The sequence below is a fragment of the Terrapene carolina genome, unplaced genomic scaffold (assembly GCF_002925995.2).
Source record: "Terrapene carolina triunguis isolate 2854851 unplaced genomic scaffold, T_m_triunguis-2.0 Scaffold85, whole genome shotgun sequence".
NCBI lineage: Eukaryota > Metazoa > Chordata > Testudines > Emydidae > Terrapene > Terrapene triunguis.
Genome location: NW_020664436.1, coordinates 3,938,793 through 3,964,121, shown reverse-complemented (window position 1 = coordinate 3,964,121; position 25,329 = coordinate 3,938,793). Strand labels below are relative to the sequence as shown.

At 45.1% G+C, this 25,329-nt stretch overlaps 1 protein-coding gene across 1 annotated transcript in view; it reads right to left on the bottom strand.

The window, feature by feature from the left end:
* The window catches only part of KIF6 (kinesin family member 6), a 291,482-nt gene that overhangs the window by 31,862 nt on the left and 234,291 nt on the right, over window positions 1-25,329 (bottom strand). The window contains exon 16 of the mRNA XM_024203468.3: window positions 18,889-18,939. Coding sequence (XP_024059236.2) covers window positions 18,889-18,939 — 51 coding nt within the window. The remainder of the gene's footprint in view (window positions 1-18,888; window positions 18,940-25,329) is intronic.

Sequence of the window (25,329 nt, the reverse complement as noted above, 5' to 3'; positions counted from 1 at the left end):
CTGTTTCGCGCGCCATGGCACGCGAGCGGCAGCGGAGGTGAGCTAGGGCGGCCGGGGCACATTTTTAGGGGCGGCATTCTGGCGCCGGCCATGCCACCCATAAAAATGTGCCACCCCAAGCACCAGCTTGTTTTGCTGGTGCCTAGAGCCGGCCCTGGCAGTAACATGCCTAGACCATTGCCAGAAGCAGGAATACCAATTGTTATGCTTAGTGCTGAAAGCAGCTAGGCCTTTCTGAAACTTTAGCACAGACCAGGAGGGGAGCGGGGAAGTGAGTGACCATGAGTAGTAAACATGACCCTGTGCCCTCCTGACTTGAGCTTTTTGCCAAAGCATGCGGGTTTGCAAGATGGAAAGTCTGGCAATAGTTAACTATTACTATGTGAAATACAGCTGGTTAACTGAGGGAAAATTCCCTGCCTGACAGGCTGGAAAACTCCACACTTATCTTCTGCCCAGCAGTTTTTTTGATGAACAAGCTATGTAATACTAACACATTGGGTATAAAAAGAGGAAGAAACGTGAGCTCAGTGAACACTTGAACACCTTCAAGTTCCGCTGCTGATGGAAGGCTGACCACTGATCATCTACAGAAATCCACTTAAGACCTCCTTCAGACCTTGGGTAAATACTAATCTGGGGTTCATTTGGGGTGCTCTACTAACCTGTTGCGGATGTGTGTACGTGCTGGAGACTAAATAAAGTAGAAGCTTTGAGTGAAAGAACTTTTGGTTGCCTGCTTCCCCCATTGATTTATTTCCTGCCACCGCCTCGTAAAGAGTAAAGTTACCAAGAGCTTTGGGTTCTGCAAAACCCCTAGTAACAGACCCACTTTATACTGTGTTCGTCTAGGCTATATTTCGTTTGGTTGCTTATAAAAAGGTCATGCGAGACAGTATCAAAAGCTTTACTAAAAGTCAAGGTATATCAAATCTACTTCTTCCCCCATCCACAAATTCTTGACAAATCCATGTTGACTGTTACTTATCACTTTATTATCTTCTAGGTGCTTACAAATTGATTTGTTTGATTATTTGCTCCATTGTCTTTCTGGGGATGGAAGTTAAATTGACTGGTCTATAATTCCCTGGTTTGTCTTTATTCCCCTTTTTACAGATAGGTATTATATATGCTCTTTTCCAGTGCTCTGGGATCTATTTCATCCCCCATGAATTCTCAAAGATAATCGCTAATGGCTAGGGCCCTACTAAATTCAGTCCATTTTGGTCAATTTCATGGTCACAGGATTTTAAAATTAGTCAATTTCATGGTGTTTACATCTGAAATTTCAGGTGTTGTAACCGTCGGGCTCCTGGGGGGTTGCAAAGCTGTTGTGTGTGTGTGTGTGTGTGGGGGGGGGTCGCGGGATTACTATCTTTGCTGCTGGGCTCTGAAGGCAGCAGCCACCGGAGGTAGCTGGAGATGGGTTTGATTTCTCTCCCCCCCACGAGAGCAGCTGTGCAGGGGAAGAAGTCGTCCTGTCCCGCCCCAGCCCTGCCTGGACTAGTAGTTGGAGCCTGGTGCATGCCCAACTCTCCCCTCCGCCCTTCCAATAGCTAGATTTCATGGTGGGTGATCTGATTTCACGGTCTGTGACACGTTTTTTTCATGGCCATGAATATGGTAGGGCCCTACTAATGGCTCAGAGATCTCTTCAGCCAGTTCCTTACGTATTCTAGGATGTATTTCATTAGGACCAGTTGACCTGAAGACATCTAACTAGTCTAAGTAATTCTTAACTTGTTCTTTCCCTATTTTAGCCTCAGATCCTATCCCACTTATACTGATGTTCACTATGTTAGCTGTCCAAACCTTGCTAACTTTTCTTTGCTGCATTTTCTGTTATTGTCTTTCTCTCCTCCTTGAGTAATGGGCCTACTCTGTCCTTGGTCTTCCTCTTGCTTCTAATGTATTTGTTAAATGTTTTTTTTTGTTACCCTTTACATCCCTAGGTGGTTTGATCTTGTTTTGTGCCTTGGCCTTTCTAATTTTGTCCCTACATGCTTTTGTTATTTTATATTCATCCTTCAGAATTTGACCTAGTTTCCACTTTTTGTATGATTTTTTTGAGTTTCAGGTCTTTGAAGATCTCCTGGTTAAGCCAGGGTGGCCTCTTACCATACGTACTATCTTTCCTATGAATTGGGATAGTTTGCTTTTGTGCCCTTAATAATGTCTCTTTCTATCAACTCTCTTGAACTCTTCTTTTCCCTTAGACTTGCTCCCCATGGATCTTACCTACCAATCTCTGAGTGTGCTAACATCTGTCTTCTTGAAGTCCATTGTCTTTATTCTGCTGTTTTCCCTCCTATCATTCCTTACAATCATGAACTCTACCATTTCATGATCACTTTCGCCCACGCTGCCTTCCCCCTTCAAATTCTCAACCAGTTCCTCCCTATGTCAGAATCAAATCTAAAACAGCCTCTCCACCAATCACACTTTCCACCTTCTGTAACAAAAAGTTGACTCCAATGCATTCCATGAACTTGTTGGACAATCTGTGCCCTGTTGTATTACTTTCCCAATAGATATCTGAGTAGTTGAAGTCCCCCATCACCACCAAGTCCTGCAGTATTTCCTCTCTTTAACTTACGTGCTTTGAAGAGAAGTGATGTGGTTAGCAACATGTAAAGTATCACCATGGGCACCTATGTTAGCACCCATTGCAGTGAATGGGGGCAGTTCATACCTCTTGCTTCAGGCTTTCTGCTGACTCAGGGAAACACTGCTTCATGGGTCACATTTGGGTCATGTTCTGAAGGTTTTCTTCACAACCATAGCAAGTTGAGACTCTAGAGAACAACTGAGAGCTCTGTCTGTCCAAAGTGGAATAAGGGCAATTACAGTGATGGAAGGAGAAGGGAGCTATTGGCTTTTTATGCCCCAAAACCATCAAGATAAATTTTCTGTTATGCTATGGACCCTTTGCACTGCTCTGTGCATGCAAAGGGTCTGTGCAGTCAGCTTAACCATCTATCTGGTACACTGGCTGTGATGGGGGATCATCTCCTTAGACTATGTCGCCTATTGATAGGAGCACTGGCTAGCCCTGCAATGTAGCGCTGAAGTCCAGGGTTGGCTGAAGCACATAGTCTATCAAGTCCAGGGTGGTTGGCAGTAGTGCCTAGAGGTGCAAGTCCAGGGGTTTGGCGGTAGGAGAACCTAGGCCCTCCTGCTGTTCCAGGATCCAACACAGGGTCCTGGGGCAGGCAGTTCAGATGTGAAACCTGGGCTAGGGTATCATCCAGCCTACTCCCTGGGTTACTTCCTACTACATCCCAGCCTCTTCAGAGGCATGGTGAAGGTCTGGCTTGTGACCCAGAAAGAATCCCCCCAGAAGGGGGTCAGGAGATTCCTTTTCCCAATCACAAGCAGCTACTCCACTGTCTCTTCTGCAGGGGGCTGCAGCTCTGAGTTGAGGTTGGCTTCAGGGCTGTGTGGGGCTCCTGTTGGATTCCTGCAGGAGCTACCAATGCAAGTCTACTCCTTCACACTGAACACCCTGACTGAGCTGTGCTGTGCCTTTAAACTCCATCTCCACTGACAGCACACCCAGCAGACGAGGTTGGGTGGAGCCTCCTGTGACCAGAACTGCTCCTTAACCCCCTGTTTCCCAGCCTGGGGTTCATACGCCCATCACACTGGCATAGGGGAAATCCTTCAGTGGTATAGAGCCAGCAGAACAGCTGTGCACACCCACCACTTATGGCCTCTAGTGGAGAGGGTGAAGTCTAGGGAGAATGGGATACAGCTGGAGCACCCCTGTACTTCAGCTATTCCTGGCTACTTTTACAGCTCCTCGGGGCTACAGGCAGAGGCTACTCTGATTTAAACTGGGGCCAATGCAGACCTGCCCAGCCCCAGAATCAGTGAGCTGCTAAGATGCCAACAAGCCACTTTTATTTCCACTTTGCAGCTCAAACCCTGCACAGCTTGACTGGACTTAAGAATCAGCGCCTCTAACTCTAGAATCTACCAATGTTACTTAACAGTCATCCTGGGGAGTCGCTCTATAATGAGGCAATCCACACTGAACGTCCTATTTCTGTACTATTTCAAAAGAAATCTCTATTTCAAGGAAGCTCGTGGACACTGCAGGCCACTACAAAGACAGTGAAATGCTGCTGGATGCCAGCACAGTTGAGCTGCACAAAAATAGGCAGTTGTGATATCAAGATGTTTAACAGGCAACAGCTCAGAGTTTTAACCATAAGCCATTCTGAATTGAAACACTAAGTAGTTTGTGGATCCAACAGGGTGGGTCTGTTACAATGTGCAACTTTACAATTGTCTAATATTCAGGGGCCAAATTCTGGTCTCTCTTACACTAGTGCAAACCTGGAGTAACTCCACTGACTTCAGTGTATGTTAGGTACTACAATGATGAGAGAAGTATAAAACACAAACACACAGTATTTGCAGAGGAAATGTGTGTGTGTGTGTGTGTGTGTGTGTGTGTGTGTGTGAAAAATTCACCTTCCATGAATATTTCTAATATCTGTTCAAAAGTTGCTGTTTCTGCAAACATTCCTGCCAGTAAACTAATTTGCTACAACAGCCAAGGAAAGTGAATGCCAAAGGACCGTGAACACAGCCAACATAAATTCCATTTTTTTATCCAAGCGAATATTCATGGAATGTTTTTTGAGGTGTTCGCCCAGCTTTACTATTGATATCCTTGTGCTAGGATTAGTGGAAAATGGATGCTTTTAAACAAACATAACCTGATCCACCTCCTTTCAATCTTAGAATTCCAAAAGCAGCCCTCAAGGCTAAGCATTACCAATTGTTTTCCATGGATCTAATAGAAACCCTGGAGAAATGAAATCTAGCCATAAGAGAAGTGGCCTTAACGCCACTAGAGGTCACTCTAAGAATTAGGTCAGTACACTGCATGCTAGTAACTGTGAACTCTTACAAAAATAGATTGTTGTTGCTTCAGCTTTCAAACACAAATATCCAGAGGAACAGAACATACTGTAATATTGTAGCATAATCAAAACTGTGCAATATTAAGAGAAATTGCTCTTTTGTACCATTTCCATTCATGCCATCATCCCTAGGTCACTCGGTAGCATTACACACTGACTGAGCAGACTGCTTCTGTTTTGCTTAAAAATTAATGAACTTTAAAGACTGAAAAACTCAGTTATGTGTAAATATATGCACACACATATACAAATATATAGGAGGTACCAAATTACAAGGCCTTCTTCTGACACCTAGCTGCACAGGGCAGACTTTTTTTTGGTTATCTCCTGCCACTGAGGAGAAAATAATACTTAAACTTTTGGACTGTTTAGTAGACAATAGTTGGATTGTTCCTGTAGGAGCCTTTAAATAGTTTATTCATAAGCCATTGACTTTCAGAGCCAGAAATGATTATGTTAAATCAGATCATTTTAATTTCAATTAAAGCTGTTATCCTCTATGGACTGCACTGGATCTGTGTGGGAAAACTCAGACTACCACTTTTCTCAGCTTCTGCCATTTTGTGATTGAAAACACTTGTGTGTCATTCTGTCATGGCATTAGTACAGAAAGAGAACTTGTTTCTTCACATAAGCAATTTAAAATGGTTTCTCAGTTATGAAAAATAAGGCTATGGAAGAAACCAAGCTCAGGTTAGATTGGGGGAAATAAGCATGAGGTAAACCAGTGTTTCCCAAAGTGTGGAGTGTCCTTTCCCCACAGGAGTATGGGAAGAACTAGTTGAGAGAGTCATGGACAGACCTTTCAACTGTTCTCCAGAGTATTTAAAAACCAAGTATATCTCTAGTTGCTATAGCTGCAGAGAAAACTTCAAAACATGACCTAAGTATAACTGATGCAGAAACCTCTGCCTGAGTTTGCAGAGACCTTGAAACAATAGCTCTGAGGTGTGAACTGTCTTATTCATTTCAATGGATGCTAATTACAGCTGGGAGTATAACTCATATGGTTCACCATAATTCCTAAAACAAAACAAGCAAGCAAACAAACAAAAACTAAATAATATAACCACAACAACCAACCAACCAACCACAAACACACAACCCAAACAAACAAAACCAATTTTTTAAAAGAAATTGGCAAATCAAAAAGTTGGAAAATAAAGGTGTGGGTCAAATGAAATGTTTTATTTATATTTTGACCTTTTCAAATGTTTTTGGTTGTTTCATAAATAAAATTAAAGGAAATTTTGAAACAAAAAATAATGTTGAACCTAAAAAAGGTAAAAATATTTTGTTTAAAAAATGTCAATGAAACATCTGGAATTTTTAAAGTCATTTTTGAACAAAACAATTTGGTGAAATCAGCACAAATTTGCAAAATGTTTCTGGGTTGCAAAATCTGCATTTTTCAACAAAACAAAACAAAAAAAGCTTTATGTGAAAAATTTCACCCAGCTCTAGTGCTAAATTCAGATGCCAATGATAGTACTTTAAATGTCAGCACTGTATATTATTTCACTGTCTATCAAAACATTTAAGAAAGGACAAGCAGCTTCATAATATGAAGCTCTAAAATATATAGAGGCCTTAAGCATTACATGGAAGGACAAAAGCAGGGGTGCAATTGGTTTCATTTTCTTAAAGGAGTGTTCAGTTTTCAAAAGTCCAGGAAAAATGATGCAAGCAAAGCTACAGAGGGTTATGGCAAAGGCCACATACTCCAACCTGCATGATCATGTCCCATCTTAATCAAATGCAGGAGTAAACTGCACTAAAGATTCCTGCTAACAACCTATGCCAGAGTTGAGAGCTCTGAATTAGACATAGGAGATGGCAATTGACATCTGGTTGTGGGGACCCAAGGAAATCAACAGAGAGAAATTAGTTAACCATCTCTGACTCCCCCAGTCATTTCACATAGGGTGGGGAGTGGGGTTCTTAAAAAAAAAAAAGTTTTGCTCAGCTGCTCAATGGGATTGGGGAGTGCCCACGTCAAGACTAGAGCATGAACACCAAGTTTCTCAACAAACCTAGTTTCAACAGCTAAGTTATAAATCCTGGCAAAACAGAGTTTTGTAATAAAAACGCTCACAAAACAAGACACTCTTTGACTCTGAAATTGAAGATAGATTCCTCCCTGATAGCCAAATCTGCCACCCTTACTCAAATTAAATTGTACCTTGCTCCGCAAGCAGCCCTATTAAAAACAATGGTATCACTCACAGAGATATATACTACATAATGGCCCTAAATGAGTATCTCTGGAAGCAGCACCATTTCTCATTCACTGACTAGTGTTGCTATTTCCTAATGTGTTCAGCGGGCTCTTAACAGGTAGCTCAGTGGTAGGAGGGATTTAAAAACGTATATAAAAATGAAGGTAGAAAATTGGGATGAAGAATGGGAGAAGAGAGAAGGTGAGAGAAAAGGAGAAAAAAAAGAGAGCAAATGGAGCTGGTTGAAGCTAATGAGGACGCACAGAACTTGTCAACTCTTTTATTGTACATGCCAGTATTGGAGGGAGAGAAATAAATAGGTTCCAGGTTAGTTGAGCAAGTGAGTTAGCTATTCTAGGTGTGTTTCTTTGTTAAGTGGACAACTAAGTGCTATCGGTGGGCCATGTCACTCCAAAAACTTTGAAACCCTAAACTCAAAATATGCCTTTTACTGCAATCTAGAGGAACATTTAAAAAACATCTGTATGTGTGTGACGCTCTATAGGGAAGGCTGGATGGGACAGGTGGAAGGTGTGATATATATGACAATATCCTGGACAAACCTTAGTGAATTAAGTCAAAGTATCTTAGGAGGTCATTGTATTAAAAATGCAAATATTTATGTAATATTGTGGAATGGTATGTAATGTCTTTTAAGGGAGAGACAGGACTACTGTAAACACTGCAAAGTATTATGTGCTTCAAAGAACTCTTTTGAAACAATGGACCAGACAAGATTGAGCTTTTAGCTGAGTGGGAGTTCATAGGAAATATTAGGAAGAAGAGAATGCAAATTACTCACTTTGAGAGATATCCACTTGAAGCTGCACCTTGAAGAGAAACTCACTGTATGGCTGATTACCTATTCATGGCCTCTTCAAAGCCCAAACTGGATAAACTCAATAACTCACTGGGATGGTGGTTCTGAGCTGAAGCTATGCTGAACTTGTGATCATAGGTAAAACCCCTGTGAGGGGTTTGAAGGGTTAAATCCCCCTTGTTGGAGTTGGGGGAGGGTGACCAGACAGCAAATGTGAAAAATCGGGACGGGGCTGGGGGATAATAGGAGCCTATATAAGAAAAAGACCCAAAAATCGGGACTGTCCCTATAAAAATCAGGACATCTGGTCACCCTAGGGGGTGATCTCTGGTAAGCTTATTAGTATGTGTGTAGGTTGTTTTAATATGTTTTCTCTGTAATGCTTTCACATTAAGACGAGGTGCCAGAACTGGTGGGGGAGGTGGAAGGGGGCTGAGGGGGGGGTTCATAGCCCCCTCCACTTTTAAAAGTGAGAGGGCCATGCCTGCCCACTTTTTAATATGGGCACAGTTTGGGGGGCAGTGTTGCCCCCCAAACTGCATGCCTTGGGCAGGCACGGAATGGTGCCAGCAGGGGCTGTGCTTTGCAGCAGGGTATCCGCTGCAAAACACAACCCCTGCCAGCGGTGCCAGCCTCTTCCTGGTTGGGGGGCGGCAAGATTGTTCTTAGACACCCCTTGCCACAAGGCCTGGCCCCTCTGTGGCCCTACCCCTGCTCCTTCTCTTCCCCCTGAGGCCCCACCCCTGGCCAGGCTAAAAGCCAGAGCCAAGCCATGGTAAGAGCCACCTAGGGAGTTCGGGCCACTGTGGGCAGCCCCGGACTCTCCACCTGCCCTGGAAAGCACACCCTGGGGGCGAGGACATAGGCTGGGGCTGCCCTCAGACTCCCTGCCCAGGGCAGAGTGGCTTTGGATCCCTGGGTGGCTCTTACCTTGGCCTGGCTCTGGCTTCCGACCTGACCAAGGGGTGGGGTTTCAGGGGGGAAGAGGAGGACCAGGGAGTGAGGCCACAGAGAGGAGCAGGACCTTATGGCCCTCCGACTTCTACCAAGGTTCCAGTGCTCCTGCCTTAAGAATAAATGTACTTGTTTGTAAAGGGCTGTATGGTAACTTAACTGTGGCAATTATGCTGTGTCCTATCTCTGAGGAAAGAAGTGAAGAAGTCCTGCATAGGCAGTCTGTCTTTTGCTGTGGAGATCACAGTATAGTCAAGGAACTGTTTAGCCTGGAAATACCCCAGTCAGACAGGAAAGAGATTGGTATTTCCTCCCAAAGAGGCAATGGCTGGGGAGCCGGAAGCTGAGAGTGGGTGCTCTTGCTGAACCACAAGGGGGAATACAGGTGCAGCTACCCTGAACTGTGATAGAAAGCACTGGGAAACTGGTGTTTTTACTAATGTAATTTGTACCAAGTCTTAAAAAAAAAAAAAAAGAGGAAATTTACGTGCAGAAAAGGTCAGGTTAGACGACAGCACTTATTTCATAGCGGCTGTGCATTAACTGACATTGCTCACTATTTATAATTGTTTCACCTGCAACATCTTGGATAAACAGACTAAAAGATTATCTAGTTTCACTGTGGCTTTTATAAGTCACTATGGGCTTGAATCTCTGTGTTACTCCAGCTTTATGTTAATGCAACACCAATGGTTTTATTGACTTCAAGGGAGTTACAGCTATATAAAACCAGAGTAACAGTGGAGAATGAGACTCTATATTTTACTGGAATTTCATTTGATAGCATCTTGTGATACTACTGCCCACTGAATCACATTAGATGTACCTATGCCTTCTACAGCACAGCAAACTCAGGGGAATGCTTTTCCTTTTTCTGTAGTAATAGAAGCATACTAGTGTCCCATACTAGGTTGTGCTACCTTAGGACTGTAATCCTGTGTACGCTCATACAAAGGCACCCACGTGTAAGAGACAGATCTAAAAATAGAGATTTAACATGAAACAGAGTGAAAAAGTAGAGCAGAGAAAGACAGTAGAAGGCTTGAGAGAGAGAAAATACAAGAGCAAAAGGGTGGTGAAAAGAAAGACAGGGAAAAAAGAGAATAGGAGGGGGAAAAGGAGTCATCAGAGGCTAAGTTTACACTCCAGCTTATGTGGGCAAACTTTATGTCGCTCAGGGTGTGAATATTCCACCCCACTAAGTGACATGAGTTACACCGACATAAGCGTTCGTGTGCACAGCACTATGTCAGTGGGAGAGTTTCTCCCACCGACATAGCTTATGCTGCTTGCAAAGGTAGTTTTTTATGCCGATGAGAGAGGTGGAAAGGGAAAAAGGAAAGCAGGAAGAATGGAAGAAGAGAAAAGAAAATGTTAATCTGGTCATTTTGGACTTGATTCTGCCACCCTTTGTCATTCTTAGTTATACCCTACTCTGAGTGTTCCTATTGAAAAGAACGGAATTATTTGCATGGTAAAGTCCTACTGAGTATTAGTAAGGGTGGCAGAATGAGGCCCTTTTGCAATTTTATGCAGTTTCTTCTTTACAGAACCAGAAGATCAGAACAATCTGATGTTCTTTGTCTCCACTGAAACTCTCCATCTGAGTCTTTTAGTGCTTTGTCAATATGCAGAAAATGGTGATTTAAAAGATGAGACAGCTAAGAACAATTGGCTGAGCAAGGAGGTTTCCTTCAATGAGAAATCCACATCTGAAGTGAGCCTATTAGGGAAAACAGATCATCAATGTTTAAAATCCAACTAAAAGAGCTCCTTAAAGAGTTCTGATCATAAAAGTGCTTTAAGTAAAAAAATAAAATAAAATAGAGGAGGCAGCTGGAAGATGTTAACACTTGGATTCTAATTCAAATGGTATGTATTATTTTATATAGGGATTTCTACCAACTCTTAATGAGGCTTCCTACCAAGCAGTTTTCCTTCAAAAAGCTCTTGATGGATTTATGGTCATCAAGAAAGATTCGAGGAGAGCTGAGACCTGCTATTCTCTGGAAGAATATACGTGGAATAAGATAAGCAGGCAAATGAGGTGCCCCAATTCACAGAATAAATATAAGGTCAAAATACACCGAATATTTAAAAGGCTCAATGAATGAAGGAAAAAAAGTCTGGAAAATATTTTGTGTGGTCCAGATTTAGTGATAAGCATGCAGCAATGTTCAAAACAAAAGCCAAAACACACGGGCTGCACATTACGTTGAGGAAAATTGATGGAATATTCACAATGCTATGTGTAGCTGGCAGAGTCGGTGCTGTGCTTTTTCCCTGGGGCCTTTAAAAAAAGTCCATACTTACCTTTTTTATGAAAATCAGTTAAATAGTTATTTAAAATAGCATTTTCCCCATTATTTTCTATGTACAAGAAGGAGCCATTAAATGTCTGAGGGTATGTCTACACTACGAGAGTAGTTCGATTTTAGTTAAATCGAATATGTGCAATCGATATTAGAAAGTCGAACGTGTGTGTCTACACTAAGGACAGTAATTCGACTTTGTCAGTCCACACTACCAGGGAAAGCGTCGACATTGGAAGCAGTGCACTGTGGGCAGCTATCCCACAGTTCCCGCAGTCCCCGCTGCCCATTGGAATTCTGGGTCGAGCCCCCAATGCCTTCTGGGTAAAAAAATGTGGCGAGGGTGCTTTTGGGTAACTGTCGTCATCCGTCAGTCACTACCGCCCTGCCTCCCTCCCTGAAAGCGCCGGCGGGAAATCAGTTCGCGCACTTTTTGATCAGTGACAGCGCGGACGCCACAGCACTGCGATCATGGATCCCGCTGCGACCATCGCTGCAGTTGTGGCCGTTCTCAACGCCTCGCACCTTATCATACACCTTTCCCACAGGCAGATGCAGAGAAATCAGGCGAGGAGGCTACGGCACCGCCGTGAGGGCCTGAAGTCGGAGAGTAGCACAGAGCTGTCAGAAACCACGAGCCCCAGCGCCCAGGACATCACGGTGGCAATGGGGCATGTGGATTTTGTTGAACGGCGATTCTGGGCCCGGGAAACAAGCACGGACTGGTGGGACCGCATAGTGCTTCAGGTCTGGGATGAATCCCAGTGGCTGCGAAACTTTCGCATGCGGAAGGGGACTTTCCTGGAACTTTGTGACTTGCTGTCCCCTGCCCTGAAGCGCAAGGACACCCGCATGCGAGCAGCCCTGACTGTCCAGAAGCGAGTGGCCATAGCCCTCTGGAAGCTTGCAACGCCGGACAGCTACCGGTCAGTCGCGAACCACTTTGGCGTGGGCAAATCTACCGTGGGGGTTGTTGTCATGCAAGTAGCCAAGGCAATCGTCAAGGTACTGCTGTCAAAGGTAGTGACTCTGGGAAACGCGCAGGCCATCATAGATGGCTTCGCCGCGATGGGATTCCCAAACTGCGGTGGGGCTATAGATGGGACTCACATCCCTATCCTGGGACCGGGCCACCAGGCCAGCCAGTACATCAATAGAAAGGGCTACTTTTCAATGGTGCTGCAAGCACTGGTGGACCATCGGGGACGGTTTACAAACATCTACGTCGGATGGCCGGGCAAGGTTCATGACGCTCGCGTGTTCAGGAACTCTGGTCTGTTTAGACGGCTGCAGGAAGGTATTTACTTCCCGGACCACAAGATAACTGTTGGGGATGTGGAGATGCCTACAGTGATCCTCGGGGACCCAGCCTACCCGCTAATGCCCTGGCTCATGAAGCCCTATACTGGCGCCCTGGACACAGAAAAAGAACTCTTCAACTACCGGCTGAGCAAGTGCAGAATGGTGGTGGAGTGTGCTTTTGGCCGTCTCAAAGGGAGATGGAGAAGCTTACTCACTCGCTGTGATCTCAGCGAAACCAATATCCCCATCGTTATTGCAGCTTGCTGTGTGCTCCACAATCTGTGTGAGAGCAAGGGGGAGACCTTTATGGCGGGGTGGGAGGTTGAGGCAAATAGCCTGGCTGCTGATTACGCCCAGCCAGACAGCCGGGCGATTAGAAGAGCCCAGCGGGACGCGCTGTGCATCCGGGAGGCTTTGAAAGCCAGTTTCAAGGCTGAGCAGGGTACCCAGTGACTTTTAAGTTTGTGGACACAGAGGCAGAACTTGCCCCCGTTTCTTTACCCAGTTGCCGTCGACTATCCTCTCCACTTACATACCCCCTTCGCCCCCTTCCCAAAAAATAAAATCTGTTCTGTTTTGTTCATGGACACCGTTGTCTTTATTACTGTTTTCGCGGGAATGTTTTAAACCTGGGACGCAGACTGTGGCGGGGGGCGGGTTTAGGGTTGTGATGCAAATGATGCTTCTAAACTCCAGGAATGACAGGCTCCGCGGTGGTGGACTGGTTGTTTCAACGGAGCCTGCCAGCCCTCCTGGCCGGGACTGCGTGTATATGTCGGCTATGTGACTGTCTTGCAGGGGGAGGAGGGTTACAGATCCCCTGCTGCGCGGCTCTGTGATGCAGGGTAAGGACCGCTGCATAAGATCTGTAACTGCCCTCCCCCGCCACCAAGTCAGAGAGCAACACCACCGCCCCCACCACACAAAACATGAAAACCACCTCCCAGACTAACCAGGATAACTAGTCACTGCACTGTATATGTGCCCTGCTGCTGCACCTGCCCCCTGCTAAAGGTGACTGTCCTGTCCAATGACCAAGCCCCTTCCCCCCCCTTCAGACAGACTCCCCTCCAAAAGAAGAGGATGGAAACAGAAATGAACAGAAACGTATTCTTTATTAACAACCGCACATGGAACGGGGGGGTGAAACTTGGACGGGGTCTTGTGTGAGGCGGGTAGGAAAGGACTTTTCAAATTTTGGGGAATGAGAGCCTTCTAGTGGTAGAGCAGTCCGCAGGGGTGGAGTGAAATTTTTCACGGCCCCTTCCACCCCTCCGTGTTTGGACTTTGGGTGAGGGGGGTATGGGACTTGGTGGCGGGGCAGGGCAGTTACAGAGAGACTGCAGCGGGGCTCTCTCCTCCTGCCTCCGGTCCTGCAGAACATCCACAAGGCGGCGGAGCGTGTCCGTTTGCTCCCTCATTAGTCCAAGCAGCATTTGAGTAGCCTGCCTGTCCTCCTGTCGCCACCTCTCCTCCCGTTCCATGTTTGCCCGGTGCATTTGGGACAAGTTCTCCCTCCACTGTGTCTGCTGGGCTGCCTGTGCTCGGGAGCATTCCATTAGTTCAGCAAACATGTCTTCCCGTGTCCTCTTCTTCCTCCTCCTAATGTGCGCTAGCCTCTGGGCAGATGTGGCTGTGGGAATTGGAAAAAGGGAGTGAATTCCTGAGACAGAGCAATGTATCTGTGAACAGAGAACATAGTCTTGCTCCGTGAACAAGACCATGCAGAGCACCTATCACACGCGCACTGAGGACAAGGTCGAATTTTCGGCCCTCGCCTACAGTGCCTGCGGTCTTGCTGTGGCGAGCTGAGGAGCAGGGCAGGACACCGGACTTTGTCTAGATGGCAAACATGGTAAGCCGTAGACTTGTGGCCGCTTAAAACTTTAAGAGTGGCACTGGCCTCCTTTCACATAGAAAGCAATGCGAGTCTCTGCTGGCAGCAATCCTGCAAGCATGAACTCTGGCCCTGTCCCACCCCCTCGCGGCTGTAAACCGCGTGGCTGTAAACCGGCGGTTGCAGTTCTGTAAAGGGACGAGCAAGCAGTCCCAATACTAACTTTCCCCTACCTAATTCACAGCAGGGAGTCATGCCTGACATCACCCTCCTGAAGGTCTCCGAGAGCCAGAAGGAGAAGATGCTACGGGACAGCCTGCAGAAACCGGGGCCATTTGCTGCACTGCTGTGCAAGGCCATGATCCCGGAGTACCTGCTGGCGTTGTGGCAGGGAAACGTGTCCTACCACGGGGGGCCTAATAAGCTCTCCCTGCCCAGGAACCTGCTGATGAGGCTGGAAAAACACCTGCAGGAGGTGTATGAGGAGTTCTCCCCGGAGGATCTCGCCTCTATCCCCGGTTACATTGACCAGTTCCTGGCTTAGGTGCCCTTGGAGGGACAAATGACTGCAGGGTTTTGGGCACTATAATCACGAAGCGGACATTGTGCAATTTTTTGAAAATGGTTCGGACTATATATTGAGGCGCCCAAAAAAAGACAAATCATGATACACTTTGCACTGATTCCCCTTTTGTTTGACTTTCCTGTTTACATGTTTTGAAGCACTTTACCCACTGTTCATATTTTCAATCTTCCTGTTTTGTTGCAAATAAATGTTTACATGTTTTAAAGCACTTTAGCTAATGTTAATATTTTAAATACGCCAGTTATGTTGTAAATAAATATTTAGATATTTAAAACACTTACAGCTTGATCCTTCCCCTGAATCTGTGTCTGGGGTAACGGCTGGGGAGGGTTGGTAGGGGATCTCTGTCAGGGTGATGAAGAGCTCCTGGCTGTCGGGCAAATCAGCGTTGTAAGCGCTGTCTACTGCCTCGTCCTCCTCATCTCCTTCCTCCTCTTCCCCGTCCGCTGAGGAACCGGTCGCGGACAATATCCCATCCTCAGAGTCCACGGTCACTGGTGGGGTAGTGGTGGCGGCCGCACCTAGGATGGAATGCAGTGCCTCGTAGAAACGGGATGTGTGGGGCTGGGATCCAGAGCGTCCGTTTGCCTCTTTGGTCTTCTGGTAGCCTTGTCTCAGCTCCTTGATTTTCACGCGGCACTGCGTTGCATCCCGGCTGTAGCCTCTCTCTGCCATGGCTTTAGAGATCTTCTCATAGATCTTTGCATTCCGTCTTTTGGAGCGCAGCTCTGAAAGCACGGACTCATCGCCCCACACTGCGATGAGATCCAAGACTTCCCGATCCGTCCATGCTGGGGCCCTCTTTCTATTGGATTGCACGGCCATCTCTGCTGGAGAGCTCTGCATCGTTGCCACTGCTGCTGAGCTCACCACGGTGTCCAAACAGAAACTGCGCTTCAAACTGCCCAGACAGGAAAAGGAATTCAAATTTTCCCGGGGGAGTGGCTGGTCAGAGCATCCGAGCTCGGACTGCTGTCCAGAGCGTCAACAGAGTGGTGCACTGTGGGATAGCTCCCGGAGCTATTAGCGTCGATTTCCATCCACACCTAGCCTAATTCGACATGGCCATGTCGAATTTAGCGCTACTCCTCTCGTTGGGGAGGATTACAGAAATCGATTTAAAGAGAGCTCTATGTCGAACTAAATGGCTTCCTGGTGTGGACGGGTGCAGGGTTAATTCGATATAACGGCGCTAAATTCGACATAAAAGCCTAGTGTAGACCAGGCCTGAGACAAGGCCAGATGTTACAATGCACACTGGAACACACAGTTGGAGTGTACACGTTCTTTATTTCTTTGAAACACTGCATAAGGAATTCTCATAGGGTAGGTCTACACTTACCCGGTAGTTCGGCCGCAAGAAAATCGAACTTCTGGGTTCGACTTATCGCGTCTTGTCTGGACGCGATAAGTCGAACCTGGAAGTGCTCGCCGTCGACTGCGGTACTCCAGCTCGACGAGAGGAGTACGCGAAGTCGACGGGGGGCCTGCCTGCCGCGTCTGGACGGAGGTAATTTCGAACTAAGGTACTTCGAACTTCAGCTACGTTATTCATGTAGCTGAAGTTGAGTACCTTAGTTCGAATTGGGGGGTTAGTGTAGACCTGCCCATAGACAGCAGTGTCATGGCTTACCTTGGAACAACTTTAAATGCAACATATTGAGTCAGATGCTCAGGTAGTTCTGCTGAAATCAATGGAACTACGTCAATGTACATCACCTGAAGATTTGACGCAGTGAATCTACTTTGATTTTTGTCCGCTGAGGATCTGGTTCATTGCATCTTACACACTTGAGTAGTTTCACGTGGCAGAAGAGTACCAAGTATTTACTTGACAAACCAATCAGCATAATAGATTCATATTATCTCCTCCTTTGGATTTCCTAGAGTTTTCTCTTCTTCTCTGTGTCTGATCTTTAGAATGTAAAATCTTTAGAGCAGGGCATGTCTTTAATTTTTATATTGTATAGATCTGAGCACAATTAAAATACGTAAAAGTCTATTTGAATTGCATTAAAGAAACAAATCAGAATTTAGAATGGTGATACCATCCTTAGCTTGCATTCCAGGCACTGAACAGGGCAACTTGAGGGAGAGTGGGCCTTAGTCTGGCATATTTTTTTTTTAGCTTTTAATGATTTGTTCTACAGCATAGATATTCTGGAAAAATATTTTTGCATTTAATTAATTTTTATAAAAAAGGGGAAAAAATGAAAGGATATGAGGTGGAATATTGCCAATAGAGAGTACCTTATGGTACCTCAGTCACAACCCCCTGGAAAGCTGTGACTGTTGGTTCCATGCACATGCTCCCTTATGAAAATGGACATTTAGTATGAAGTTATGTAAGGAGTTACAGCCCCACTAACTTCAGCAGGCAAAGAGGGCAAAGCTCACTATCACTCCCATTGTCACTTTGGCAGATGCACTGGTGTATTATTTTGCAAATAGTTTATTAATATTTGTCTAGTTTTATTTTAAGATATGAACAGCAGGGTAGCATTAAGTGAAACTGTATCACTGCATTAGCATATAGTCAGTCCATCAGCTGGTTGGCTTCTGATAGGGGCCATTTGAATCTGGGAAGAAAACCAGATTCAAATGCTGTCTATCTTACAAGAGCAAGATGTTAGTTACTGACCTGCACAGCCACTGCCTTAAGTATGTGGGAAAGGGGTATTTAACAAGATGCAGCACAGTCTGGCACTGGCTCTGCTCCTTATTGCCAGGAAGGACAGAGTCTCAGCTCTGGACCTCTCTCTGAATGAAGAGGCTTTGAAGGTATCACAGGCTGACTCTGGAAGTGTTGCTGAACTGATGCCCAGTCTCAAAACAAACTGAAGTCCAGAACCAACTGAAGTTCAGATCTAAGAGGGGCCCAGAAGGCACAAGGTCTAAGGACTGAGAAGGTTCGGATCTGTTTGCGCCTGCTTTAGCACCAGTAAAACTACTGGTTAATATTTTAGGAGAAATGATTTACAAGGTTTTTGCATCATTTCCCTCATCCCATATAAAGTCAGTTGCCATGTTGGTAAAAGCTCTGGCAATGTTCATGGATGCCATGAAAATCGGATGTGTGGCCTTTACACAGTATATGAGCCAGGAGAATAATGGATTTTTCAGTTTGCTGGCAGTTCTGAAAAATAAAAATAAATTGTTTTGGGTGGAACCGAATATGAGAATTCTGAAAGAATGAAAGTCAGTTTCAAACTGAATGAAACATGTAGTTTGCCCCAAAACACTGTTTCCAGATGTTTTAAAATGCTAGATTCACAAAACAGGAGGAAGTGGTAGTGCCGCTGGTGTCCCTCTTACAACTTTTAGCTCAGTTGTTAGGGCACTCATCTGGGATGTGGAAGACCCAGGTTGAACCCACATCTCTCTCCTTCCAGGTGAGTGCCCCAACAAAACTAGGCTATTCTTAGGTGGGTCTCTCTCCGTCTCTTCTGTTGAAACTGTTCCACTTTTTGTATAAAATATTATAAAAGTCATTGAGCAAGAGACAAAGCGAGAATGACCCTATAGCCTCTTGGTTAGGGCATCCACTTAGGATATGGGATACTCAAGTTCCTGCTCCACAGCCCAAGTGAGTGCCCTAACTATTTGGCCAAAAGTTATGATGGGGCACCACCACTTCCTCCTCTTATTTTGTGAATCAAGCCCCCCTGCCATTTTTTTTTAGTTTTGGGTTTACTAAACCTGCTTTTTTGGAAAATATTCATCTGCAAATTTTTGCCCAGCTCTACACAATGAGAAAAATGCATCAATTACTGCAGAAAATTCATAATCCAAAAACTAAAAAACCATAATGTTTTGTTTGGCCTCAGTTGCATGTATTATGTTCACGCCCCCTGTAAACACTGGGAAGTGCCCTCTCTTCCAAATGCACTATTTATTATTCAGACAAGAATATTCTGCTCTTACCTAGAGCTGCCTTTTGCAGGTGCCGCTGGGTTATCTCTCCTTTCAGATGGTCTGTGAAAGACACAAAGTGCAAATGGTTAAAGAGCTTTCAAAATTTCAGAGCTTAATGAAGTCATACTTGCCTCTCACCATTTGAAATTTCCCATGAGGCCAGCCAAATTACATTGCTCCACAGGATACGAAGTGCCCCTGCCTAGCCTTCCCCGACTTATCTACTGTAGCTAAATTGGAGCAGGTATATTTCGGTCCCATATATCCTAAAATGTAACTTTGTTCAATGAGAAACACAGGAACTTAAGCTATCTTCTGTCAATGAAGTCAAGCACTGTCACAGGCTAATGGTCTCCTGCTACTAAATACAAGAGAAGACCTAAGAAGGCAGATAGAGAATTCCAAGTATTCATCCAAACATTCTTAGAGATGCTAGAGATGGAAAAGAGCTCTTAGGTCAGTCCATCTCTCTGCCAGTGCAGAACTGGTTCCCCATTGGTTTTCTCATGGTTTGTTTGGACCAATGTTAAATGTCCCATCTGATAAAGTTTCCACAACTTCCACCCCTTGATACATCGCACTATCAAGATGTCACATATTCACAGTTAGAGTTTTCCCTTTCTTAATTTCATTATCTCATTACCCCTAACTATGTTCCCATGCCCTATACGATTCTCCTTCACAATTCTCAGAGTAGCAGCCGTGTTAGTCTGTATCCGCAAAAAGAACAGGAGTACTTGTGGCACCTTAGAGACTAACAAATTTATTTGAGCATAAGCTTTCGTGGGCTACAGCCCACTTCATCGGATGCATGTAGTGCAGGGCCGGCTCCAGGTACCAGGCACCCAAGCTGGTGCTTGGGGCGGCACCTGGAGGGGGGCGGTGGCGCGGCGCTCCGGCCACCGGGGAGAGCGGGGCCACAGCAGGGCTCGCCGCCCTGCGCTCTGGCCGCCGGGGGGGAGAGCCGAGCCCCAGCCGGGGCTCGCTGCCCTGCCCCCGGCGCTCTGGAGAGTGATCAGTTAAGGTGAGCTATTATTTTTGTCTCCTGCTGATAATAGCTCACCTTAACTGATCACTCTCCTTATAGTGTGTATGGTAACACCCATTGTTTCATGTTGTGTGTGTGTGTGTGTGTGTGTATATATACATCTTCCTACTGTATTTTCCACTACATGCATACAATGAAAGCTTATGTTCAAATAAATTTGTTAGTCTCTAAGGTGCCACAAGTACTCCTGTTCTCTTCACAATTCTGTTATCAAGTACCCTTTGATCCTGTGACACTGGTTTAGTGCAACAATTATTTCAAACCATAATTAGATTGCTGGATGAATAACCATTATTCATTGATAAAAGTTTAACAAATTAAAAAAATGCAACTTCAGCCAGTATGTGTGTTTTGAGAACAGGAGGGATTTTCTGTTTTCCCAAGATTTCAAATTAAAACAATTTCTAGGCAGAGATTTGAACATGTACTTTACTGAGCTGTACCTCTGGATACCGGGAAAAGGAAAACGCAAACTTGAGGATGGATTTAGCTTTTCCATGCTGACCATAATGTCTGGTATGAGTGCATCTATTTCAAGATAAAATTTATCTTTACAATTTAAAAGCAATTCTTTGTAAATATTGTGACAAAGTTCCTCCTCTATCTTGGTGGGTCCTGCGCTTATTGGCAGATTTTCTTGCCTCAGAGATTCACCATGTGGGTTGGGGAACAGCCCAGAGACCTTCTCCTCTGGAAGAACCCACAGTCCAGGTCAATTGGGAGGTTTGGGGGGAACTCAGGCCCACCCTCTACTCCGGGTTCCAGTCCAGGGCCCTGAGGACTGCAGCTGTCTATAGTGCCTCCTGTAACAGCTGCATGACAGCTACAACTCCCTAGGCTACTTCCCCATGGCCTCCTCCAAACACCATCCTCCTGGTGTCTGATAAAGCTTGTGCTCCTCAGTCCTCCAGCGGCTCTCACTCTCAGCTCCTCGCGCCTCTTGCTCCCAGCTCCTCACACTCACACCACAAACTGAAGTGAGCTCCTTTTAAAACCCAGGTGCCCTGATTAGCCTGCCTTAATTGATTCTAGCAGCTTCTTCTTAATTGGCTCCAGGTGTCCTAATTAGCCTGCCTGCCTTAACTGGTTCTAGCAGGTTCCTGATTACTCTAGTGCAGCCCCTGCTCTGGTCAGTCAGGGAACAGAAAACTACTCATCCAGTGACCAGTATATTTGCCCTCTACCAGACTCCTGTATTCCACTGGTCTGGGTCTGTCACAATATGCACATATATGCTATGCTAATCGCTGCAAATTAAGCTATTAAAGATGTCATGTGTATAAGAGGAGTGTTTTAGAGAAGGAGGAAAACCTAAAACATCAAAGATCTTTAGCACCAGGTAGCTCCATTGCCTGGGAATCAGTCAACCATAAGAAGTTAAATGTTTCAGAGAGTTACCATAATAATTCTTAAGCATTTAATAGTCTTATTACAGTATGCACCATATGCAATATTTTAGATTATAACAGCCAACCTATAACATATATTCTGTGGGTATGACCCAGGGTGTGATTGCAGCTCGTGAGACATAGCCAAGCTAGCTTTAATCTAGCTAGTTTGGATACCAAAACAGTGAAGCCATGGCAGCATGGGTTTCAGAGTGGACTGCACTAACCTCCCAGAACCCTGATAATTACTCAGGTGGCCATGCTGGAGTCCATGCTGCCACAGTTTCACTGCTCTGAGACCCAAGCTAACTAAATTAAAGCTAGTGTGTATGTCTTCACAAGCTGCAATCACGGTGTGGTTGCAGTGTAGACATACCCTATACGTTTCTTGGGATTTCAAATACATCTTCCCATGCCTTGTGTGAACAAGAGAGACCGTGAAGTCAGACTCCTACATTGTTGTACAGTGTAAAGCTTTACTTTTTTCAGTGTTTTCTAACCAATCTATAAGCAGAAAGGTTATCAATCCACAGGGTTGCCAGCGTGTGGTGATTCTAGGGAAGGGAGTAGTTAAAAAAAAGATATTTTAACATTTATTTAGAAAGGAAGAATGGTAGCTAGCAGTACTCCACTCCCACCATCCTCAACTGATCACAGTGATAAAAGTTTGTAGTACATTTGATTGTATAATACGTAATGGATACTTTGAATAAGTTTTAAAGATGCTAATAACTCTTTTGAACTAAGCATCAAATTTTGAAATTTTTGTTGAAAAATACAAATTGCTGACTTGTCCCATAGCTGAACAGAAAGGAGTGTTTATGTTAGTTGGGTTTGGTCTACATTTAATAGTTTTACTGGTATAACTATGTTGGTAAAAGCTGTGGTTTTTTTTCACTGAAATACTTATACCAGTAAAAGCCCTAGCTACACTTGTATTAACATGACTTAGACAAGGTCAACATTACAAACTTCTGCCTGGATAGCTATTTCAGTGAGGGGTGTGATGTGGGTATGACTGGTGACTGGCAGATTTGCGCCAGCAAAAGCCCATAGTGTAGACACATTTATCCCCGCAAAACTGTGCATTTGCTGGTATAGCTTGTTTCACTCAGGAGGGGTCTGGAAAGTGCATTTTTGCTCTTGTAGGCGCATGCACACAAGGAGGCTCTGCCAGTATATTATACCAGTATAGCGATATGGGAAAAGCCTTTCAAGAGCAGACCTGGTCTTCTACTAATATAGATATTCCCCTTCTCATATGGGAATAACTATATTAGTATAAAGCACCTTTATAACTGCATTCACACTGAAGAGGTTGTACCACATTAACTATACTGGTATAGGTAAAGTAGAACAACTGTCCAGTGTAGACAAGTCCTCAGACAGTTAGTAGCACTTGGGACAGATCGTCTGTTTCTTGTGAGCTCAAAACTCCACATGAAGCCGCTGGGGGCAGGACCACACTGTGATGTTCAGTGCCAATGGAAGTTTTCAGTAGACAAGGGATATAGGATTGGTCCCTTTTTTGCAAGTGTCTTCCCAAATTTGACAAGGGCCCCAGGCTCTTCCTGTACTAAATACTCTTCTTAAAATTACCAGACAAATATAGATCTTTGAGTATTGAGAAGCAGATTAATGGAAAGAAATGCAAAAACCACCAAAACAACCCTCCCCCCCGAAACCCAAACCCTCAATCAAATAAGCTGCTATTTTCAGTACTGATTTAACTAGAGAGAGCAGATCACAGTGAACTGGTTGTTATGGATAAAGATTCAGTTAAATGATTGTTCAAGACAAACGTCTTTTGTGCTTTGAAATCCTTAAATACAACTCCGTTGGAGACACTTCTCAATGAAATGTGATTAAACAAATAATTGCTTTTAAAAATTAATTTTTACTGCTTTAACTACTCATATGCTCTGTATTGTGTCCTATTAGGTGATGTTGATCACACTGTTCTGAGCCAGGCAGTACATATACAACAATTTATAATACGATCTGACTAACATGTTCTAATGTGATTAACTCAAAGCAATGCCTTAAATCCAAATGTTTCTGGAAGCCAACTGTGGAGGTGTATAGATTTAATTGCTGTCCTGATGTAATCTGAAGAGCCTAGGGTGACCAGATAGCGAGTGTGAAAAATCAGAACAGAGGTAGGGGGTAATAGGCACCTATGTAAGACAAAGCCCTGAATATTGGGACTATCCCTATAAAATCGGGACATCTAGAAGAACCCTATGTATTCCTTTCTCAAGGGTAACTCATAGATTAGGAATGATAATTCCATTGTCACAACATGAACAAGGTCTTCTAAAACTATTTGAATATACTGCTCATCAGCAAAAATAAAAAGTCCTGCTGATAATGGGAATTAAAGAGGAAACAAACTCCCATGTCTGATTTGTGGTTTTAGCACAGTAATTACTCTCTGACTTTGCTGAAAACAGACTAGAGAGATTCAAACTGCTGTGCACTACCTTAAAGAGCCACCAAGGGAGTGACAATGAGGTCAATTGAAAAAGTGAGACAAACAAGCAAGCAAATCAATGAAGAAGAGATCAAATTGGCAGAAGACAGCCTGAAATCAATACAAATAAATGCAAGTACAAGACATCAGAGAATGGGTTTTTGAATTGCAGCCAAGGGGCTCAATCCTCAGGTGTCTTGAGTTTACTTTCAGCACTGCTGGGGGAGGATGGTACGCGGCTTGAGGTGGATTTAAACCACCTTGCTGCGTCACCAATCTTGAGTTGGGCAGAGGCCGAAGAGGCTCTCCGTCTAAGAGTATGTCTACACAACAGCCAAGAGATGTGATTTCCAGCACAAATAGATGTACATGTGTTAGCTTTGCTGAAGCTAATGCCTAAAACTAGCAGTGTAGTCACAGCTGCACTGGCAGCGGCTCAGGCTAGTTGCCTGAGTACAATCCCTCCCAACCCCCTGGATATGTACTCCAGTGGCTAGCCCAAACCTCCACTGTCACACTGCTATTTTTAGCATGTTAGCATGATAGGGTGACCATATTTCCCAAAGGAAAAACGGGACATCGTGTGGGGCTGGCCCAAGCCCCGCCTCTCTGGGGCTGGTGCCAGTGGCCCCCCCCCCACGGGGCTGGCCCCAACCTCCCACCCCCGCGGGGCTGGCCCCAGCTGCTGGCCCCCCGCTTGAGGCTGTCAGTGATCATTCAAACCCTGCTGGGCTCCCGCCTCAAGGCTGTCACTGGCCACCCTCTCCCCCCCCCACCCCCGCATCCGCTCGAGGCTTTCACTACTCACGGGTCACTCAAACCCTGTCAGGCCCCCACTCAAGGTTGTCGCTGATCACTCGAACCCTGTTCAACCCCCACTTGAGGCTGTTGCTGGTTGCTCAAGCCCTGCTGGACCCCCACACACTGGAACCCTTCCTTACACCCCTTCCAGCCCAGCCTCCCCCCTGCACAAGCCTGGCATCTCCCCTCGCCCTCTGCATGTTCCTCCACACAACACCCCACTTTTTTGACAAAAGTGGGCATTTGTCCTGTTTACTCTTGCCAGTTGGCTCTTGATCAGTTGGCAAGAGCAAATGGGACGAATGCCCACTTTTGCCAAAAAAGTCAGGAAGGCAGGGACAGGTTTAAAAAAGGGAGTGTCCCGGCCAAAATGGGATGTATGGTCACCCTACAGCACAAGCAGAGCGAGTGTATGCATAAGTCTATCTAAACTGAGAATTACACATTGCAGCTACTGTGTAGGCATACCCTAACTTAGAGCAGCCTTAGAGTTGCTCTAAGTTATTCTGGCTGCAACCATCTCTTGTGCCAGCCAAGGATCTGGCAGAGTGCCATATGCTTTGCCTCACTCCCTCCCAACCTTAGTATACCCCTTGTCCACCTCTGATATGACCCCTGCATGGAGGTCTGGGGTGAGGTGGTGCAGTGATGTCTACATTGACTTCACAACACACAATGATTCCTATGTTAAGGGGAATCTTTTGCTACTTCTTTATGGCAGCTTTCTAGCAACACAGAGC